Source organism: Manis javanica, chromosome 8 (genome assembly GCF_040802235.1).
Source record: "Manis javanica isolate MJ-LG chromosome 8, MJ_LKY, whole genome shotgun sequence".
NCBI lineage: Eukaryota > Metazoa > Chordata > Mammalia > Pholidota > Manidae > Manis > Manis javanica.
The window spans coordinates 48,554,959-48,577,371 of NC_133163.1; the positions used below are offsets into that span (position 1 = coordinate 48,554,959).

Here is a 22,413-nt window from a genome sequence, read left to right on the forward strand (position 1 = left end):
AGTATACCTGGTAAAGTATTAGAAGCAGTGACACCTGCTGGTAAGACTTACATTCCTTTCCAGATTTACAATGGAGTTCCCAGTCTATGCCAATGGGTCCTGATAGTAGCAAGTTCAGAAAAGAGAGAAATGAAAGCAAATAGCCTAATTATCATATACTTCAACTATCAACCTGACAAATGCTTTTCTTTTAAAAAAAAAAGACAACAGATATTGTAAGCCTTCACCTCCTCTCCCCACCCCCTATGCCAGACCTCAGGAGAGATTCATACTCCTTCACGCACAGCAAAGACCATCATCACTCTAGGCAAAGGCCCTCTTCTTGCTTTACTTCATTATATTTTTCCTCAATCCCCACTCCCATTTTTCAACTGTCTGCTCTCAACCACATCCAGTCTAATGTATATTATTTTGTGTATGTAGAGCATTTAAAATAATTATAAATGGTATCATGTTATAAATCTCATAACCTTTTCCTACTTAATTCAGGATGAGTTTTAACACTATCCACATGTGGGGAAAATGGAAGTTCCTATGGTCAGGATCCTCACCTGACCCTAAACTATTTGATGATGTAATTGGTCTACTGCTAGACTAATGCTTCCACACCCATTAGCTGAGCTATTGTTGACTGAGTCACTATATAAAGAGCTCTGCCCAGTGTCCTGGGTGTAGGCAGAGATGGAGGAGAGTTACAGACCTGCAGACAGCTGGAGGCAGACATGATTCTAGTGCTTGACCTACCATGGTGGGAATAAAGCCAGGTATAAACCCTTTCACCCCAAAAACATTCTGTTGTCATTTTTCGGGCTCACTGAATTCATAGTGATCTTGCCCAGAGCTTAAACCCTCAGGCAAGACACTAGCTACTCTACAGACATTGGGTTTGTTGACTTTGAATGTTGTGAAGTATTTCAGAGAATGCTTTTCATGTTTTGTGTATCCCTTCTTCTAGTGATGGACATCTAAGTTGCCTCCAACTTTCTGCTATTATTATCTATCAATGCCACAATGAATATCCTTATACATTTTCCCTGCTCCACAGAATGGTTATTCCAGTCTGCACTTTTATCAATAGGGACTGAGTATTCCCATTTATCCAAACCCTACCTGACGTTTGGTATTACTCCCCTGTTCTACTTTTTGTTTATCCAATGAGTATAAAGTAGTATCTTGTTGATTAAATTTTTATTTGATTATCATTGAAACTTGACATCCTATTAGCTATTCAGTTTCCTTTCTGTGAATTTTCTGTATAACCTTTGCCTATTTTTAAAAATTAAGTTCAGTTTATCATTTTCATATTGTTTGTTTTTTTAAAGACATTATTTTTTAAGAGCAGTTTTAGTTTACAATAATACTGAGAGAAAGATACAGAGATTTGCCATATACTGCCTGCCCCTACACATGCACAGCCTCCCCTCTTATTAACACTTATTAACCAGAATGGTACATTTTTTTTACTAAGAATGAACTTATGTTGACATATCATAAACATTCAATATTCAGTTTACCTTAGGTTTCACTCTTAGCATTGTACATTCTATGGGCTTGGATTGGACAAATGTAGTGTAATGACATTATATAATGACATATATACATCATATCATACAGAGTATTTTCACTGCCCTAAAAATACTCTGTGCTCTGCCTATTCATTTCTCTGCTCCTCACTGCCTTCCCACCCTGCCAGTAACCACTGAATTTTTTATTGTCCCCATATTTGTGCCTCTTATAGAATACCATATAGTTGGAATCATATAGTATGTAGCCTTTCAGATTGGCTTCTTCTTCTTAGTAATATGCATGTAAGGCTCCTCCATGTCTTTTTATGCCTGATAGCTCTTTTCTTTTTTAAGCGCCGAATACTATTCCATTTCTGGTTGTACCACAGCTTATGCATTCACCTACTGAAGGACATCTTGGTTGCTTCCAAGATTTGCCAATTATGAATAAAGCTGCCAAATCTGTATGCAGGTTTTTGTGTGGACATAAGTTTTAAACTCCTTTGGGTAAATACCAAGGAACATGATCACTGGATCACATGCTAAGAGTATGTTTAGTTTTGTAAAAAACTTCCAAAATATCTTCCAAGTTTTGTACCACTTTGCATTCCTACCAGCAATGTAAAAGAGTTGCTATTGCTGTACATCCTCATTTGTGGAGCATCTGCTCTTGTCAGTGCTCTGGAATTTGGTAATTCTGTGTAGTGTTTCCTTTGTGTATTTTTGTTTGACACCCAAATCTTACTTATTTGCAAAACTTCATTGTATATTCTCTATATTAATCCCTTGTTGACTTTTTTTATTGAAGTATCATTGATATACAATCTTATATTGGTTTCAAATGTATAATATAGTGTTTCAATAGTTACCCATATTAAATCCTCACCCCCTCTAGTGAAGTTACTATCTATCAACATAGAAAGATGTTACAGAATCACTATTTTCTTCAGGCTGTACTACTGTTCCCATGACCCATTTATATTGTGATTGTGAACGATTGTGTCCCTCTTTCTCCCTCACCCTCCCCACCCACCTGCCCCAACCCCTCCTCATTGGTAACCACTCAGTGTCTATGAGTCTACTGATATTTTGTTCCTTCTGTTTTGCTTTGTTTTTATATTCCACAAACAAGTGAAATCATACGGTATTTTGTCTTTCTCCATCTGGCTTATTTCACTGAGCATAATACCCTCTAGATCCATCCATGTTGTTGCAAATGGCAGGATTTCTTTTCTTTTTAAGGCCGAATAATATTCCACTGTGTATATGTACCACTTTTCTTTACCCATTCATCTATTGGTGGACACTTAGGTTGCTTCCATATCTTGGCTATTACAAATAGTGCGGCATATAGGGGTGCACATATCTTTTTGAATCAGGGATATTGTTTACTTTGGGTAAATTCCTAGAAGTGAGTTTACTGGATCAAATGGTATTTCTATTTTTAGTTTCTTGAGGAACCTCCATATTGCTTTTCACAGCAGTTACACCAACTGACATCCACCAACAGTGTAGGAGGGTTCCCATTTCTCAGCATCGCTGCCAACATCTCTTATTTCTTGTCTTTTGGATAGTGGCCATTCTAACTGGTGTGAGGTGATATCTCATTGTGATCTTAATTTGCATTTTCCTGATGATTAGCGATGTGGAGCATCTTCTCTGGTGCTTGTTGGACAATGTATTTCTTCATTGGAGAAATGTTTGTTCAGGTTTTCTGCCCATTTTTTAATTGGGTTATTTGATTTTGGGGGGTTGAGGTATATGAATTCTTTATATATTTCGGATGTTAACCCTTTATCAAGTGAATCATTTACAAATATATTCTCCCATACTATAGGATGCCTTTCTATTCTGATGATGGTATCCTTTGCTGTACAGAAGCTTTTTAGTTTGATGTAATTCCACGTGCTCATTTTTTATTTTGTTTCCCTTGCCCAAGGAGATGTGTCCAGGAAAAAATTGCTGATACTCCTGTTCAAGAGATTTTTGCCTCTGTTTTCTTCTAAGAGTTTTATGGTTTCATGTCTTACATTCAGGTCTTTGATCCATTTCAAGTTTACTTTTGTGTGTTGAGTTAGACAATAATCCAGTTTAATTCTCTTATGTGTAGTTGTCCAGTTTTCCCAACACCAGTTGTTGAAGAGGCTATCTGTAATTTTTTGTGTGTGAAGTCTTTGTCTGGTTTTGGTTATTAGAGTGATGCTGGTTTCATAGAATGAGTTTGGAAGTATTCCCTTCTCTTCTACTTTCAGAATACTTTAAGATGGATGGGTATTAGTGCTTCTTTAAGTGTTTGGTAGAATTCAGCTGTGAAGCCATCTGGATCTGGTATTTTGTTTTTGGGGAGTGTTTTGATTACCAATTCAATTTCATTGCTGGTAATTGGTCTGTTCAGATTTTCTGTTTCTTCCTGGTTCAGTCTTGGAAGGAACTATTTTTCTAGGAAGTTGTTCATTTCTTCTAGGTTGTCCAATGTTCATTTCTTCTAGGTTGTTCAATTTACTGGCACAATTTTCATAGTATTCTGTGTTAATTCTTTGTTTATCTGTGGTATCCATTGTGAATATTCCTTCTTCATTTCTGAATCTGTTTATGTGTGTATACTCTTTTTTTTCTTGATAAGTCTGGCTAAGGGTTTATATATTTTGTTTATTTTCTCAAAGAACCAGCACCTGGTTTCACTGGCTTTTTTTCTGTTTTATTTTATTTTATTTATTTCTGTTCTGACATTTATTATGTTCCTCCTTCTACTGGATTTTGGTATCATTTGTTCTTTTTTTTAGTTTCTTTGTGAGTTTAGGTTGTTTATTTGGGATTGTTCTAGTTTTTGAGGTAAGCCTGTATTGCTATATACTTTCCTCTTAGAAGTGCCTTTGCTGCCTCCCACAAATTTTGAGCTATTGTGTTTTGGTTTTCATTCTTTGCATGTATTGCTTGATTTCTGTTCTAATTTGCTCATGGATCCATTGATTATTTAGAAGCATGTTGGTTAGCCTCCATGTGTTTATAGGTTTCTAGTTTTCTTTGTATAATTTATTTCTAGTTTCATACCATTGTGTTCTGAGAAGCTACTTGATACAATTTCAATCTTTTTGCATTTATTGAGGCTCTTTTTGTGGCCAAGTATGTGATTTATTCTGGAGGACATTCCATATACACTTGAGAAAAAGTATATCCTGCTGCATTTGGGTAGAGTGTTCTGTATATATCTGTTAAGTCCACTTGATTTAATGTATTGTTCAGTGCCGCTGTGTCATTGATTCATCTTTTGATGTGAGTGGTGTGTTAAAGTCTCCTAAAATGGATGTGTTGCAGTCTATTTCCCCCTTTAATTTTGTTAGTATTTGTTGCATATATTTAGGTGCTTCTATGTTGGGTGCATAGATATTTAAAATGGTTATATCCTCTTGTTGGATTGACCACTTTACATTATGGAATGTCCTTTATCTCTTGTTACTTTCTTTGTTTTGAAATCTATTTTGTATGATACAAGTACTCTGCTCCTGCTTTTTTCTCCCTATTTGCATGGAATATCTTTTTCTATCCCTTCCCTTTTAGTCTGTGTGCATCTTTGGGTGTGAAAGGAGTTTATTGTAGGCAGCATATAGATGGGTCTTGTTTTTTTGTCCATTCTGCCACTGTCTTATGATTGGTGCATTCAGTCCAATTACATTTAAGGTGAATATTGATAGATATGTACTTATTCCATTTTATTAATTGTGTTCTGGCTGTTTTTTATAGCTCATTTATGTTCCTTTCTTACACGTCTCTTATTGATGGTTTTCTTTAGTGTTGTAATTGGATTTATCTTTTCATTTATTTGTGTGTGTGTGTGTGTGTGTGTGTGTGTGTGTGTGTGTGTGTGTGTATTATTGGCTTTAGTTTTGGGTTGCCAAAGATTCTAGGGTAGCTTCCTTACTATATAATAGTCTATCCTAAATTACTGATTACTCTATTTCAAACACAATCTAAAGGTACTGTTTTTTCTTCTTCTTTCTACTTCACATTTTTCATATTTGATATCATAATCTGCACTTTTTGTGTATCCCTGACTGATTTTGTGTATAGGTGATTTTGCTTCTTTTGTTTTAATTTCATACTTGCTTGGTAATTAGTTGGTCTACTACTTTTACTGTGGGTTTATTTCCACTGGTGAAAGCTATTTAGCCTTAAGGTCATTTCCATCTACAGTAGTCTCTTTAACTTTTCCTGTAAGGCTGGCTTAGTTGTGGTAAATTCCTTCAACTTTTGTTTATCTGGAAATTATTTAATCTTTGCTTCAAATTTAAAGGATAATCTGCTGGGTAAAGGATTCTTGGTTGAAGGTCCTTCTATTTCAGTACATTAAACATATCATGACACTTCCTTCTGGCCTGTAGAGTTTCTGTTGAGAAGTCTGTTGATAGCCTGATGGATTTCTTTTATGAATAATCTTTTTTCTCTCTCTGTCTGCTTTCAACAGCCTCTCCTTATCCTTGTTTTTTGCCATTTTAATTATTTAAAATGCCTTGGTGTTGTCTTCCTGGGGTTCCTTTTGTTAGGAGCTCTCTGTGCTTCCATTACCTGAATGTCTATTTCCTACCCCAGGTTTGGGAAGTTTTCAACAATTATTTCCTTAAAGAGACTTTCTATCCCATTGTTTCTCTCTTCTCTTTCTGGTACCTCTTTTATGCAAATATTATTTTGTTTGGATTGTCACATAGCTCTCTCATCATTTTTTTCATGCCTAGAGATCTTTTTTTCTCTGTTCCTCAGCTTCTTTGTTTTCCTATTCTCTAATTTCCATCTCATTGATTTTCTCCTCTACTTGCAGCAATCTATTATTCATTCCCTCCATTGTATATATTTCATTTCAGTTACTGTATCCTTCAGCTCTGAGTTGCTCTTTTTTTTAGTTCTTGTATGTCTTCGTTGAAGTCTTCCCTGAGATCTTAAATACTTTTCTGTAAATCCATGAACATGTTTATGACTTTTACTTTGAAATCTTTATCAAGAAGATTGGTGATCTCTGTTTCATTTAGCCCTCTTTCTGGGGTTCTTTCCTGTAGTTTTGTTTGGAACATATTCCTCTACCTCCTCATTTTGTCAGGATTTCTGTGTTTCTTCCTTTGTATTAGGTGGTTCTGCTTTCCTTTCTGGCCTATAGAGTAATAGCTTTATGAAAGAGGTGTCCATGTTGTCCACAAGCTAAATATTCTTTACTCTGTAGTGCCTGGTTCTATTTTGTGGGGGGGTCCCAGCTGCTGGCATGCAGTGGGGAGGGCTGCCTTTCTGTCTGGATTTTTTAGTGGTCTGAGTCTGGGCAGGCAGTTTGTTTCAGTTCTGCCTTTGTGATCAGCTCAGGAGTCTCTTTTGAGTTCAGTGTGGGCAGAGTCGCCATCTGCCTGACCTGCAGCAATAGCAGGGCTGCAGGGATAATAGGGTGAACAGACTGATATGTGGCTCTGCCCCAGCTGGGTGCACAGCACCAGGTTTGGACACCCACAGGAAGGAGAGAGTTCCTGGGGCTGGCTCCTGAAGGCACCTCACTTGTTGGGCTGAAATGGAGCCAGGGAAGCTAGGCGAGTCTCCCTCTGCCTGCCAGGAAGCAAACTCTGACACTGCCACTGGACCAAGTGGGTTGGCTCCCAGCAGTACATGCAGTGAGGAGAGCCTCAGGGCTGCATTGCCAGCAAGGGGGATGGAGCATCTGGGGCTCCCAAGATTTCTCAATCTGTTGGGGAGGTATCCTCTATCTGCCCTTTTTCCTGAGGAAAGACTTCTGTTTAATCCTCACCCCTCTGATACCCCTCCCACTGCTGGCAAGTCTTTCAAACTGCTACCTCTGCTTTGAATCTCAGCACTGGCAGTGTGCCCATACTCCATACTGGCTGGAGTCTCAGCCTTCCAGAGTATTCTGCCTGTCCCTGATGTTTAGCCCCACTAACACTGGAACGCAATGTAATGTGGGCTTGTGCTCCCAAAGCAGATCTCCAGGGCCAGGTGTGTAGCACTCCTGGGCTTTAGCCCCTCCCTGCTGCATTCCTTTTTTTTCCCACCTGTAGGCTGAGATTTAGGGAGGATTCTGGTCCCTCTCAATCTTGGCTCTGCCACTTTACCTTTCTCTGTGTGGTCTTGTCTTCTTCCTCATGTATAGGTGATCTATTCTGTAGTCTTCAGGTCATTATCAGGTTTAGTTGTATTTGTTGTATTTTCTTCTTTTATGTATCTTTGGGAGGAGGTTTCCACCTTGCTTTTCTATTCCACCATCTTTTTCCAGAAGTATGTAGATAGGTTTTAAGAGATGAGCTTTTATCACTCCATAGAATGATTATAAGATTGATCCATTCTGTAACAGGTAATTCATACAGGTAATTCATATCTATATTTTTATTTTATTTTAGGGTTTGTCTGTTTTTTCTCTTTGTTTGTGCCTACATCACTAATTTTCTGCCTTTCTTTTATTCTAATATATAGTTTTAAGGCTACATTTTTTCCTCCAAATACTGTTACAGCATTTAATTTTCAACATGCCTGAGTTTTAAAAAGCATTTAGTTCCCAGTATTTTCAAATTTTTATGACTTTGGCTGGGTCTATGAACTATTTTTGAAATGTGTATTTAAATTTCCAAAATATGCTTTTTAAAATGAGCACTTTCTTAGTAACTTTTAACTAAGTTATCCTGTGGTCACAGAATCAGGTAAATATTAATTCAGTCCTTTGAAATTTATGGAGATTCTGCTTTGTGGCTTAGTATGTTTTAACTTTTTATGACTGCACCCTGTATGCTTAAAAGTAATGTGTATTCTCTATTTATTAGGGACAGTATTTTCTATATGTCCTATAGAGCAGGTTTGTTAAACCTATGTTTTGTATCTTCTCTAACTCTACCAATTTTCTATTTGTTTGACCTATCAATAGTTAGGAGAGCTGTGTTTGAATGACTACCTTTTTCCTCTTATGGGTCTATCAGTTTTTTTTTTTTACAAATATTTTGTTTATTTTAATGAAGCTGGCACAATGTCCATTTAAAACCCATATCCCAGGCCAAAAAGTAAAAATAAAATTAAAAAGAGCAGTGTTCTGTTGTATATACCTCTGCATGAATAACTATTAACTGCAATGAAAATTAGAACTTTTCTGGGATCTTCTGACAAGATTTTTCTTTCATCTTAAAATGCTTTCTCTTCAAGGGGAGCCATTTTTGAAGTTAGTCATTACTCTCACCATCTCGGTCATCTTGACTCCAACCTATCTTCTTCTTTTAGTCCAGACGCTCAGATTTGTAAAGTAGCTTCAAGTTAAGGAAAGGTCATTTTTCCACAGTTTAGCTCTCTGAAAAACTTCCATCTCCCACTGAAAGTCAGTCCAGGAGTGAAGCAATCATATACTAGAACTTCAGAGTCATTATCAACACTCACATTGGTTGATCTTTTGTATCACAAGTCTGAAAATGCAGTCCTGGAAAAGGTGGCCTCTCTTGTGTGCACACGTGTAATTTTTAAAAAGGAAGGGCTATATGAAGGGGGCTGAAGTTTGATCACCAAAGATCAGCACAATGAAAGCAAATGATAATGAGTAATGGGCACTAGAATTCAAATTATCAGATGTTCTAAAGAGATGGGGTGCCAGTTTCAATTCAGTTTTGACCACCACATTACAAAAAAACTATTTTTAAAAATAAAAAAGGATTGAGGGAAAAGATTAAAAAAATAAAACAATATCTAAACCATTGAATGACCCCCCATTTGTTCCTGATAAACTTCAATCACATCTTCTTCCTCCATTCCCAGTTCTTTTGGAGTGTGATTATCAGCAATTCCCTGACCTTCAAAGAGAAACCTGAGTGAATTCATTGGAACTCCCTGTCTTTGACAGTATGATTCTTTGAGTTTTTTGAGATGTGTTGTCATTTTCACTTTGAAGTGAATTTCACTGCTGTCCAATGACTTTGAGTTTAATGTATTCGCCTTCCTTCTTATCTCCCAAGTCCTCAGTTGAAGGTTTTTGCCTCCTGGTCAAACATGGTGATGGTGGCTTCCCCTAGGGTCTCCGCACAGCAGTGGCCTCGGGCAGGCTGAACCTCACTCTCGGGTCTATCAATTTTATAGACTTTTTATTTATATATTTTGAGGCTATTTGACATTCAAATTTATTATTCTTATACCTTCCTGATGAAGTGAACTTTTATCATTATGAACTTCATTCTAAATAATTCTTATTGACTTGAAGTCTCACATTAATATAGCTACCCGTTTTCTTTTACTTAATATGTGCATGATATATCTTTTCCCATAGTTTTATTTTCAAATGAACACATTCTTATATTTTAATGTTCCTTATAAGTAACCATAGTTGAATTTTTCATTTTTATAGATGCTGATAATCTAATTTGTGATTTAAATCTATTTATGTTTATTGAAGTTATGACTACATTTGGACTTATCTACCTTGCTGTGTGCTTCCTTTTTCTCCTTCTTTTTCCTTGGTTCTCTTTCCTTCTTTTTTGGACTCTTTAGAAGAGTGATTGCAATATTCACTTGTTTTGTTTATTTTTTTATGTTACCATTTCCTCCCTCTACTGCCCTACATACAATATACTCTAGTTCTTTTATTCTTGTGTAACCCTTGAAGTCTTAACTATCACATATAATCTTTTAAAGTCCAGGTAATTTTAACACTCCTCCTGATGGAGATAAGAACCAAAACTTAAATGTTATTTTGTCCAGTTTGGTTCTGTCTTTTTAAGCCACTATACATTAAAAATTATTATTTCATTGATAATGTTTGTTGACATTTGCTTATATTTACCAATTCATTTATTTACAACTCATTCTTGAATTATTAAGAAATACCCTTTTTATCCCTAGTAATGCTTTTCTCTCAAAGTTTACTTCATTTGATGTTAATGTCATCACATTAGCTTTCTTTTGATTGGTGTTTACATGATAATACCTATCCCCTCATCATTCTCCATATTCCTTTGGTTAACAATTTTTTACTGTATTATTAATACTCATTCATTCAAATAAATTTTTAATTTTATGTTGTTTTTTTTATTGTTGTCAGGAAAAAGATTAATCCAAATTACCTAAACTCCTATTACTAGAAGCATAAGACATTTAGCCCTTATTCCTTTAAGAATACTGAATATTCTCATATGGTAGTCTACCTCCAAGAAGGTTCCAAGATCCTGGTATCTCCACTTTTGTATAGTCCTCTCCCACAATATGGCAGAGTTGGTCTGTATGACCAAACCTATAGAATTTGCCAGAACTGATGGTGTGTTCAATTCTAAGATTAGGTTATAAAAGATAGGAGCTTATTGCTTGGTTACTCTCTGTTGCAATGGGATCATTTGCTCTTGGGGAAGCCTACTGTGAGGAGCTCTATGGAAAGGTCCATGTGGTGAGGAATTGAAGCTTCCTGCCAACAGCCATGAGTGAGCTTGGAAGTGGATCCTACAATCAAGTTTTCATAGCACATCAACTTGGCCAACATCTTGAGCATAACTTCATGAGAGACTGAGCTAAAACTGCTCAGGCTAAACCACTCTAAATTCCTGACCCTCAAAAATGTGTGAGATAGTAAGTGTTTATGGTTTTAGGATGATTTGTTATGCAGCAATAGATAACTAGTATAGCACATTTAAAATTACTTGCCGTCTGAGCCATCAAATCTACTTGATCTTTATCAGTTGTTCAGTTTCCTGAGCTGTTGATTCTACTTTGAACTTTATCAGTTGTTCAGTTTCCCGAGCCATCAATTTTACTTTGACTTTTGTCAGTTCTTCAGTTTCCTTATATGCTGACATTCCCTTTAGGGTATGATCCATCTTGGCTAGTGATGAGTATTTACAGGGAGGACTAAGTTCTAGGGCTTAGGTTGAGGCCCCTTTGGTAAACTCAGACTTAAGCCATCATGCTTCAGAGGTGGGTAGTTTTTGGTGTTTAAATCTGTACCTCCCCTAGGTACTGTTTTCATGGGCTGTTTGACTTAGTTATAATCTCCCGTTTCTTGGTATACAAAGATGGGTTGGGGAAGAAGGGAATACAAAAGGGCCAGATTGTCTGCTTACACCAACCAGTCCAAGCTCAGATATTGCCTGGTGTTATCCTACTGTCCTCAGTAGAGGCTGAGCTGGTTACTGTTCTGATCCTCAGGGCAATGGAGCAGGTAATGGTCACACAAGTCAGTGTATTCAAGAAAGAAAAGGTACCTCCAAAAAACTTGCCCCTATTCAATATCTTGTCCCTAGTGCTCAGTTAGCTTTTGCTGTGGCTTGTTAACCACCTTTTGTTGTCCCAGGCATCTTGCTTGTTTTTAGCTTTTATGTTTGACAAATTGATCAATTTTCTTTGGTTGCTAGGGTTGAACTTCTAGGGTTGAGTTCAGTGGAAAAAAGCTGATACTCTAGTAGGAACCAAAATATCTAATTCATTTTGTATTTTTCCATTTCTTTAAAAAAATAATCTGTTAAAGTTTTATTTTCCCATATCTATCTTTTTATTGCATCAAATGTTAAATAGGTCTTCAAAAGTGCTTCTTGAATGAAATAAAGAAACAGAAATAAACATAACCCATAACCCTCTCAATTAATATACCTGGTTACAGTCTTTAGGAAAATCTAATTTACCATCATTTTATCCCTACTCACCTGGAATGGCTTCAGGAATATTTCCTCCATTGCCAATCTGCCATATTCAGTGAAAAGCTAGAAGGAAAATCACACACACAAACATACACACACACACACACAGAAACTTCAGTATCCACAAAGTTTTACTCTTGGCTTTCTTCATTTATTTTTTTTCCTAGTAGTAATATAACATTACATTATTAAGATTAAAATAATCATTTTAAGGAACTAAGTATTAGGTAAAGCAGAGCTACTAAGATACTAAGTATTAGATAAAGCCGGAATTGGATATTTGAAAAGTAAGAACATAAAGTGCATTTTTAAAATAGAGTTTCAATTTTAAAATTAACACATTTTGTACCTAGAATACAGGAGAATTTTTTTTATAGGGAAGATGGGGGCAGTGGGGGAACAATCGTGTTAAATAACCTTTCAAAGCAAAACTTGCATAGATTAGACCAGAGAGCTATAACTAGGTTGCACATATTTACAAAAGTTGTTGCCAGAAGATATTAATGGCACATGGCCTGGATTACTACAAAAGCATATAGGCATTTGGCTTAAAAAGTAGAGAACCAAATGTACTGCCTTTCCTTACTTTTTATTGTTACTAATTGAGAGGCACTGTATCAGTTTTTGTGTTGCCAGAAATGTAAGTTTTTGGAGAACACAGACTGGAAGTGAAAACTCCCATTTGGCCTCTGGTGAGGGTTTCATCCAGACAAGCCAAGTGGGTTTTCCCATATGTACATAGGAAATGTCACTTCATACACAAGAGAAACAAGCCACAGTGACTTCTCAGAGCTGGGGAAGAATGCTGACACAGGATTGCCATCCCTTGCCCCTCCAAATAGCTCCCACAGTACCACACTGCCTCTCCTGTGGGAGATATGGGAATCTAGAAAGCCAAGGGTAATTACTAGGCAACTAATTAGAGGGATTAAATGCAAGTCTGGAATATCATGTTTAAAAAGCAGCTGGTCCAGGGATTAGACACTCTCATTAGAATCATCTACTAACATAGTTTGAATTCACAATCATTTTTGAGGAAGGCCGAGATGTTGTCATTACAGGAAAAATTGTGAATGATTTGAAAAATCAATATCAAAGTCCAAAATCAGTTCTTTTTTTTAGAAATCCCTAAATTTGTATTGGACAGTGCCATGTCATTAACTTGGAAAGTAACTAGCTAAGTTGTGACACATGCCTGAAGAAATAATTGGACTTATTATAAGAAACTTCTAACAATTATTTGGCATATTTCCTATTTGTTATAAATGGTCAGTGTGATGTACAAGAAATATATTTGGGAATAATGCTGGATGTGAACTCCAAATGATATTTCCAACATCACAAATTACCCTGCTCTATCATCCTTTGTTATCTGTTAAACTGTCACATTGCTCTTATTGCCAAGACAAAATAATATATTGAAAGAAATTTTTCTATAAAATATGTAGAAGGAAACTCAGAGAAACAATAGGCTTTGCTATGTAACCAAGATTAACATGAGCTGAAAGAGAGCAGAATGTGACAGAGGTGTGAACTATCTTTAGGAAATATCTAATCTTTTACTTATTTGAGACTTAAATGCTGCTTGGAGAGTGGAAGGAGTGCTTGGTGCCATCAGATGACCAGATTTCTATTCCCACTCTACTGCTAATTAGTTACATGAGTGTAGGCAAGTCATTTACTTTTTTCAGCCAAATTTTCCTCATCTATAAAATATGAAAGATAAATTAGGTATCACTGAGGCCTGTTTCAATTCTAAAATAAAATTCTATTAGTTATCATCAGGTGGCCCCTCATAGTTCTTAGGAATAAAGTGGCCCACAAGAAAAAATACCTGGCATACAACTGATAGCATACTAACAATTATTAAATCCCTGACCTTAAGATTTCAACTTCACATTTTGGGTTGTTTCTAAATCAAAGATTCTTTCTTCACTCTAATTTGCCATGTATTTTCACATATATAGGGGCAATAGCAAGTAGCTTTACAGAAACAAATGAATTGGAAAACATAACTGTACAGCCTGGAACAAGAAACCTGGAAATAGAACAACCTCCATTTTGTTATATTTCTAAATCTCTATGAATTGTTAAATTTTCCAAGTAGAAGGCCCAATAAAATTCTGAAGTTCTGCTCTAGATGCTCAAAAGATTACCAGATATACAAAAAAAGAGTGTAAATATTGTTACCTGGAGGTGCTGAAGATCATCCTCCTGGACATTTTGGGACAAGTTATACACCTTGATTAAGAAGTAAAGTCAAAGTGAGAAAAGAATTAGCATCCTCTTCAGCATTTATTTCATCATTCTCTATGTTTCTAAATATCAATTATCATAAAATCAAGCTCTTTTATGTATATTCTTATATAATGACATTTATAAGACTTTGAGAGAGGAGTAAAGCAAACTTGAGAGACAACAAACAATGTACAATTATCATAAAGTTGTTCTAGAAATACAATAGCCACCTGCTCTGGAGACAGAATATTAAAGTATTTTATTAACCTAACTTAACAATTAGTCAATGAAATAATCATTGTTACAAGCACACCAAAATAATAGCAATCTAAATCTGAAGAGCCCATATATAAAATTTTGTCTTGAAAAATCATGTTGACTTCTTTGCAACTGATTTAGTTAAGTCTACAGAAAGTGCCATCACATGAAAGTTATCTTCTGAATATCATGCTCATGTCCTTACACGTGCATTATTGCTCCATGAACAGATCACAGCATTAAAGTGAGATTCCTTTTCCTTTTTTTTTTTTTCTGAGGGATATAAATATCAGTAACTTCAAAGAACAGTTAAGGATGTTTATATGTTTATGTATTTATGTAAAGAACGTGTTTCGTGTACTTATTTAAATAAGAGCTCATGTCTCAGAAAATAAAAATAGTCATAACTAAGGACTTAGCAGATTTTCCAGTAAAAATATGCAATGTCTTCAGGTAAAATATAAATAGTAAATAATAAATATTAAAAATGCAAAGTCAGTCTGGTTTTAATTGGCTTCTGTAAATGGCTTATACTTTTGATTATGAAGAAATTAGATATTCAGTATTTTAAAGGCTCATCTATTTAAGAAGTATATTTTTGAAAGCTAGTCAATCACAGGTTATAATCATGAGTTTTATTTTAAGATCCTTTACTAAAAAATCAGTCTTCCTTCTCTCCACGCTCTCATTGTCCTAACCACACATGATACCCCTGGGTGCCAGTTCACTAGTTCATTCTCTCTCTCACTTATAATTTCCACCTTGACTTACTCATTCTGACCACACTGCCTTTCCTACCTGTTAAAATTGTCTTACTTTTCTTTGATGGTCTGTTCCTTGACCACTAACTGTTCTTACTCTTTCCAGTGAACAGAAAATATCTAAAAATTGTCTTACAATCTTTTATGCTCTATGGTTCTAGAAAACTCTCTAAGGACTTTCAGGACAGTTTATAAAGCCTACAATAATCTCAAAAAGGACAGAGAAAAAGAAACAGAAAATAAAAAATTTTATTAGAAGCATTTACTTTCTGAAATGGATATTGAGGTGTTTTATAAGGCTATGAACATACATACACTTTTTTACATTTAGAAATGTTTCTAGTGGCTATGTATGACAAAATGCATTTATAAATCTTGTTTCAGTAAATATGACTTATAAGAGGTGGTCCCCATGCACTGCACATATTATAAGATTTAATATTACTGAGTTTATTGTAGGCTTCCAATGGAAAAAATTACCAATATTACCTTTTTTGACTAACCTAGGCAATTCAAAAACTGATCAGAAATTAGATTCATTAACAAAAACAAATCTATTCTTATAGAAATCATAAGAACTGCCATGCTAGTTGAGCCAAACAGCATATATCATTCACCATTCTGTTGTCTCACTACCACACATATGTAAAAATACATACATTCATAAATTTTAGTTAAAGAAACAGGTGTCAAAGTGAATTTATCTTATTCCATACCTGTATTGAGCTGATCATTGTGCTAAGGGCAAATACTGTGGCCGAATCTCTCAAAGTTGACTGACTATCAAAGGTTCCCTGAGTATCCATCAATAACACCGCGACCTATAGGCAAGTAGAGTACATTATTGATATTTTATAGAACATGTATGGTATTAGGGTTCCCACAAACTTAATACCATAAAAAGTAAAGCAAACCATTATCAATGAATATTTAATAGGTAATTATTGTACATGTACCATGAATGCCACAGAAAATAAAAATATTAGCTGCTCAATACTATCATGATTAATTTTCACTGGTGATCCAATATAACAGAAATAGTATTAAAGTAAGTACAGATGTTAGCTTGCTGATCTGCCGTTCTATTCTCTATGATTTTGCTGACCTGATCACTAGAAACAGGGAACATGCAATAGGATACTACCCACTTCCCTTTGAATATGCATGTTAAGTGTCCAAAATTGGTTTTCAAATGAGCATTTCTAAGGATCCTGAAGAGTGGTAACAGTTGCAAGTGAAAACTCAGTTTTCTTCAAGAATTTCACACCATACCTTTTTACCATCAGGTTTATTGATAAGGAAGACTTCACTCCATATTTGGATTCCTGTGGTCTCTCGTTCAGACCCACCTCTCCATGAAAAACCAGTCAATGGTTCATTGTAATCTCCAACCCAATCAACTGATTCCTATAAATGAAGAAAGTCTATGATATAGTACTAGATAATGTGGTATTGTTTTTTCCATTCATCCATTCCTGTTTGTATCACTCTACAACTCTTAGTCAAAAGAAAACAACATACACACATCCATGGTATTGATACAGTTACTTTATTTATTCATCCAAAAAATAATTAAAAGAGCAATTGTCTGCCACATTTTATTCTAGGTCCTGGGAATTAAAAGATAATCCATTCAGGCCAGAGGAAACTCACAACCTAACTGGGAAACAGACATGCTAACAAACCGTTATGATGCAATATTTTTATGCCAAAATGGGAATGTATGTTAGGCATAAATGAAAACAAAGGAAAAGAAATAACAAATTTATGACTAGGCAAGACTTCATGGGAGAGGTAATGTTTGAGCTAAGACTTGAAGGATATTTAGGACTTTTCCAGGTGAGCAAACTTGTGGAGGGCATTCCAGAAGCAAAGAAGGGTATGAGAGAACATTTTCTGTCAGGATATACACCACAATAATATACAAAAATGCTTTGGTATGCGTGAATAGCAGAAGAGGCACGTAGTAATGGGTGCGTATTAATAGATGTAGAAAAACAATACAAATGTTACACTTTAATCTGAGCAGATGCTATTTAACACAAACAACATGACAAGCTTTGTTGTGTATTTCATTCTAATGTTTATTTCACAGTTAAAACTATGGCCTAAACCTATAATCCCAAAGAATGGAAAATATACTAATTTTGTTCTTTCAGTTTTCTCACCTGTGTTAGGTAGTATACTAAAGTTGGTATGCTAGAAATAAAGAATAGTAAAAGTTCTGCTTTCAAAGACTGGGGTATTTTGGTAGTTCTGTTCTTAACTCGTTTGAACTGAGATGAGAGATATAAGATATAAAATTAACATATGACATTTAAACAAAATTGTTTAAAAAAACCCAGACCACCCAACTATAAAAGATCAATCCAAAATGGATAATTATGGTTAAATACAAAACACAAAGTTTCTATGGGTAGTGGGTCTATTCTGCCTCAACACTGTATTTGCATTGGAATTGCTATGGGTAAAAAAATACTAGTATGTTCTCCATTCCCAACCTTCTGTTTCCTAACTCTAATTTACTGTTTATCCTTTTGCTTTTGATTTATCCTAGGTCCGTTAAAGTTTCATTTCTGTGTCACACTGTTGCCTCAAATGTTATGACACTGTTGTTGCCTCTGGGGATTGGTAAAAGTGAAAACTCTGTGGGAAGAGATGAGAGAACTCTCTGGGGTAATGGCAAGATGCATTTGATAGGATTTGAGTGACACAGGTATGTGCATTTTCAAAAAAAAAAAGAGCAAAGGTACATTTAAGATTTGTGAATGTAACTTTGTGTAAATTTGTAACAAAAGAAAAAACCAAAGTGAATACTGAAATATGTAATAGTGACATACATTGAAATATTTATGGTAAGTGTATGATGTCTGTAATTTACTTTGAAATGAATAAAAAAAATAAGGTGAAGTAATAGAGGGGAGAATAGCTGGATACACATGTGATAAAGCAAGAATATTAACGTTAATGATATAATCTAGGTAGTGGATTCCCAGATGTTCACTGTAAAATTATTTTAACTTTGCTGCATGCTTGAAAAATATCATAATAAATGTTGGGGGAAAATGATTACAATTTAAAAATTAGTAACAAAAGTTATTTTACATTTTAAACACTATACCATGTAAAGTTTATAATATCGCTATGTTGTATCTATTTCTAAAGGAGTAAAAAAAAAAAAATTCTAAGGGAAATGTGGCAAAGTGGCCTCAGACAAAAATGGCCCAAAGCACTGAAGTTAGAATGGTTACACCATAGCATTTTCTAACTAGTTCATATTTAGGGCACATAATAATGGAAATGGAAATACTGAACATTACTAAATGAAAACACAAAGTGGTAAAATCACAGAAACAAGAAAACATTTTAAAGCACCTCTTACACACCTGGTTGTACATGTATCTCAACATGAAGTCCATCAAGAATGATTTTCCTTTTCTAAATGCTCCAGCAACAGATACAGCAACGACTTCCTTGTCCCTGACAGCTTCTGAGAGAAGAATTCGATTTAATGCAGTTTCATCTAATTCAAAGGAATGGTCATCTTTGACAATGAGGACTTGGACTGGTCCTGCCTTTTTGACTGGTTCCTCCTCTTCTGAGCTCCATTCATATGCCTTTTCTGAAAACCCACCTATTGAAAAATATCAATATATTCAGCTAATTATCTCAGAATGCCAAGAAATGTGTATGTATCTCTCAACTTTCAAACACCTGAAACAGGAGCACAGTAGAACTAGAAATGCTCATTTTAATGACATATATTAATGCCATGACACCATATCTCACAAATGCTTCCATATGGTGTAAGTAAGTACATATGACCATGTGACCAAATCAAATAGAATTTTATTTTCAAAAAGTTCAAAGTCAGTGTAGAGATTTCTGTTTGCTGAATAAGAATGCAAATAAGAGCGAAGGACTCTACTTTTGGAGCAGAAGAATAAAAATGGCTTTAGTTCACCCTTTCTTCATCCCCTAGAAGTAAGTTTAATCATTCACATGAAGGATCTATGCAACACTTTTAAAGATAGACATACATAAAGGAAATACATAGAGGGGCTCAGAATCACATATTCTTATAATTGGAATAAACCTCAAAAGTACCTAGTTTAGGTCCCTCCAATGCATGCTTCTCATCTACAAAATCCTAGACTCTTAATTATCTAAAATTATATCTCATAGCAACAGAAGTTACAGATAATGAAACTGGGTAGGGCTAGATTATAGAAGACCTTCAAATCCATGGCAAAGAGGTCTGGACATATTTCAATTAAAAAAAAGAAACTTTTGAAAGTTACTTTGAATGGAGATCTTACTTAAAAAAAAGGTTGTGGGGCCCTGGGAAATTACTAATTCCCCCAATTTCTTCATCTGTAAAACAGAAACTACTAGAAGTATCTACTTAAAATAGGGCTGTTGTAAAGATTAAGGGGGTCACTATGTGTAAAGTGCTGAGAACAGGGTTGGCACATAATAATCTTATAATGGTTGGCTATCATCATCATCATCACCACCTCTACTTTGGTATTTTAGGTTGAACCAAGTATTCCTAGAAGAAATTTCTGCCTATTATCTATAAATTTATGTGTGGATGTGTGTGCATGCATGTACTAGCATGTGACTGTTTTCTCAAAGTTATATATCTAGGGGTTAACATCCAAAATATAAATAACTCATACAAGTCAACAGCAAAATAAATCCAATTTTAAAATGGGCAAAAGATATGAATAGATGTTTTTCCAAAGAAGACATACAGATGGTCAACCAGTACATGAAAAGATGCTCAACATCATAAAGCATCAGGAAATGCAAATCAAAACCATAATGAGATATCACTTCACACCTGTTAGAATGGGTATTACCAAAAAGACAAGAAATAACAAGTGCTGGCAGGGATGTGCACTGTTGATAGAAATGTAAGTTGGTATAGCCATTATGGAAAACAGTGTGGAGGTTCCTCAAAAGAATAAAAATTAAAAATACAATCTAGCAATTCCACTTGTGGGTATTTATATGAAGAAAATGAAAACACTAATTAAAAAGATTTATTCACACCCCAATGTTCATTACTGCATTATTTACTGTAGTCAAGATATAGAAACAACCTAAGTGTCCATCAGTGGATGAATGGACAAAGAAACTGTGGTATATGAATACAATGGAATATTATTCAGCCATAAAAGGAATGGAATCATGCCATTTGCAAACCATAGTTCAACCTATGGGCATTATGCTAACTTAAATAAGTCAGAAAGAAAAAGACAAATACCATATGATCTCTCTTTTTTGTGAAATTTGAAAAAAGAACTAGCTCACAGATACACAGAAATTTTGGTGTTAGACAAACAGGTTGGGGGAGTGTAAGAAATAGGTGAAGGAGAGCAAAAAAGAAAAGGAAAAAATTCTCTCTTGTCAAGTCTTTTGAGGCTTGAATATTTCGTTTCTTCATATGTAAGATGGAGAAAAAAGTTTTATTCTTCAGAGATGCTGTTTTTGACAGAGATCAAGTTTAAGCATTCATTATAAATGTACAAGAATTTTAGAAACCTAGACCTTAGTATTTGCTGTACATTTAAAAACAACATCAATGTGTCAAGTCACACATTTTTATATCTACTGCCTTTGTAATGTAACTTTCTAATGTCCTCCCACTTTGATTCTGGGGTCAGCCATGTGACTTACTTTAGCAGACATGCTAACAGAGCTTAGAAAAGCATTTGTGTGTTTCCATTTTGCTCTTTCACTTCTGCCATTCCCCATGAAAATATTAGAATCAATATGTTAGAGTGCAGTATCTTATTTACACAGAAATAGTGAAAAATGACAAATCAGAAATTTGCTTAAAGGACATTTATACCTTACAATGCTTTTAGTAGAAAAGATATTTGAAAAAATCAATCTAATGTTCATCTCAAAAACTGAGATAGATAACAGCAAATTAAATGCAAAGAAAAATTAGGAAATAATAAAGGTAATGTCAGAAGTCAATAACCCAGCAACAAGATTAATTTAATAATCTAAGACTAATAAAAAAATAAGAGAAGAAAACACAAATTACCAATATCAGATATAAGAAAAGGATATCACTACAGATCTTACAGATATTTAAAAGATAACATGAGGAAAGTGACATCAGCATCATGGTGGTGTGAGTCATTTCTTTTTTCTCTCCCCTATGATTTACAACTAAATGGACATCCATAACCCAAGAAAGCACCTCTGCACAGCATACCAGGATCCCAAGAGAACCATCCATTTGTGCACCCAAAAGTGGGTGGATTGGACTGTGAAAGAGGCTGTGGAGAGAGGGGAGTGACTGTAAAACTGACAGCAGCAGAAGTGGAGGTGGCAGACAAGACAGTGGCAGGTCCAACAGTGAGCCAGCATGACCTTTCTGGCAGAGGAGGAGGAGGGTGAAGGTAGTGAGTGGGGATCTGCCCAGGCATGAGTCCTGCAGCTGGAGGGACCCATCACTTTCTCTGAGGAGAGACAACAGTGACCAGGGGTAGGTTGACAAAGGGAACAGAAGGAAAGCATCTCCTACTGTCTTCCCTGGGATTCTGACAAGAGGACTGCCCGTGGACCTCAGGGACCACCTATTCAAGGATCCCCCTACCAACAGTGGACACATCCAAAGCCCAGGTACTAAGTATATACCTCTCCCTATTCTACCACCACCTTTTCATTTCCTTACCAGCCTTTTTTTTAATGTGTGCACTCTCAATCTTGAGAAACCAAAAACTTGTGCTATATTGCAACGTTTGGAAAATAAAGGGAAAGCTCCTAATTACCAACCTGTTGAACAATTAGAATCAAAGTAAACAAAGACTTGCCTAAATAAGAAAGTGTCTGCTACTTCAAATGTGGTGGCAAAGGTACTTTTCATCAAATACCATGAAAAATCATGGTAATATGGCATCAAAGAAAGTAACAGCTTGCCAGCAACTGAACCCCAAACCATGGAATACTGGGATCTAACTGATAAAATATTCAAAACAGTTCTCATGAAGAAATTCA

General features: G+C 35.4%; 1 protein-coding gene and 2 pseudogenes across 2 annotated transcripts in view; all 3 read right to left on the bottom strand.

Annotated features, from left to right (window-relative positions):
- The window catches only part of LOC108402170 (translationally-controlled tumor protein-like), a 27,908-nt pseudogene extending 19,184 nt beyond the window's left edge, over nucleotides 1-8,724 (bottom strand).
- ATL1 (atlastin GTPase 1) overlaps nucleotides 1-22,413 on the bottom strand; it is a 96,599-nt gene that overhangs the window by 31,934 nt on the left and 42,252 nt on the right. For both annotated transcript variants that reach the window (XM_037016629.2, XM_073211279.1), the window contains 5 exons: nucleotides 18,780-19,027; nucleotides 16,666-16,800; nucleotides 16,110-16,214; nucleotides 14,327-14,377; nucleotides 12,143-12,199 (listed from right to left, as the gene is read on the bottom strand). In XM_037016629.2, the coding sequence (XP_036872524.1) occupies nucleotides 12,143-12,199; nucleotides 14,327-14,377; nucleotides 16,110-16,214; nucleotides 16,666-16,800; nucleotides 18,780-19,027 (596 nt within the window). The remainder of the gene's footprint in view (nucleotides 1-12,142; nucleotides 12,200-14,326; nucleotides 14,378-16,109; nucleotides 16,215-16,665; nucleotides 16,801-18,779; nucleotides 19,028-22,413) is intronic.
- Nucleotides 7,199-11,320, bottom strand: LOC118971949 (small ubiquitin-related modifier 1-like; annotated as a pseudogene).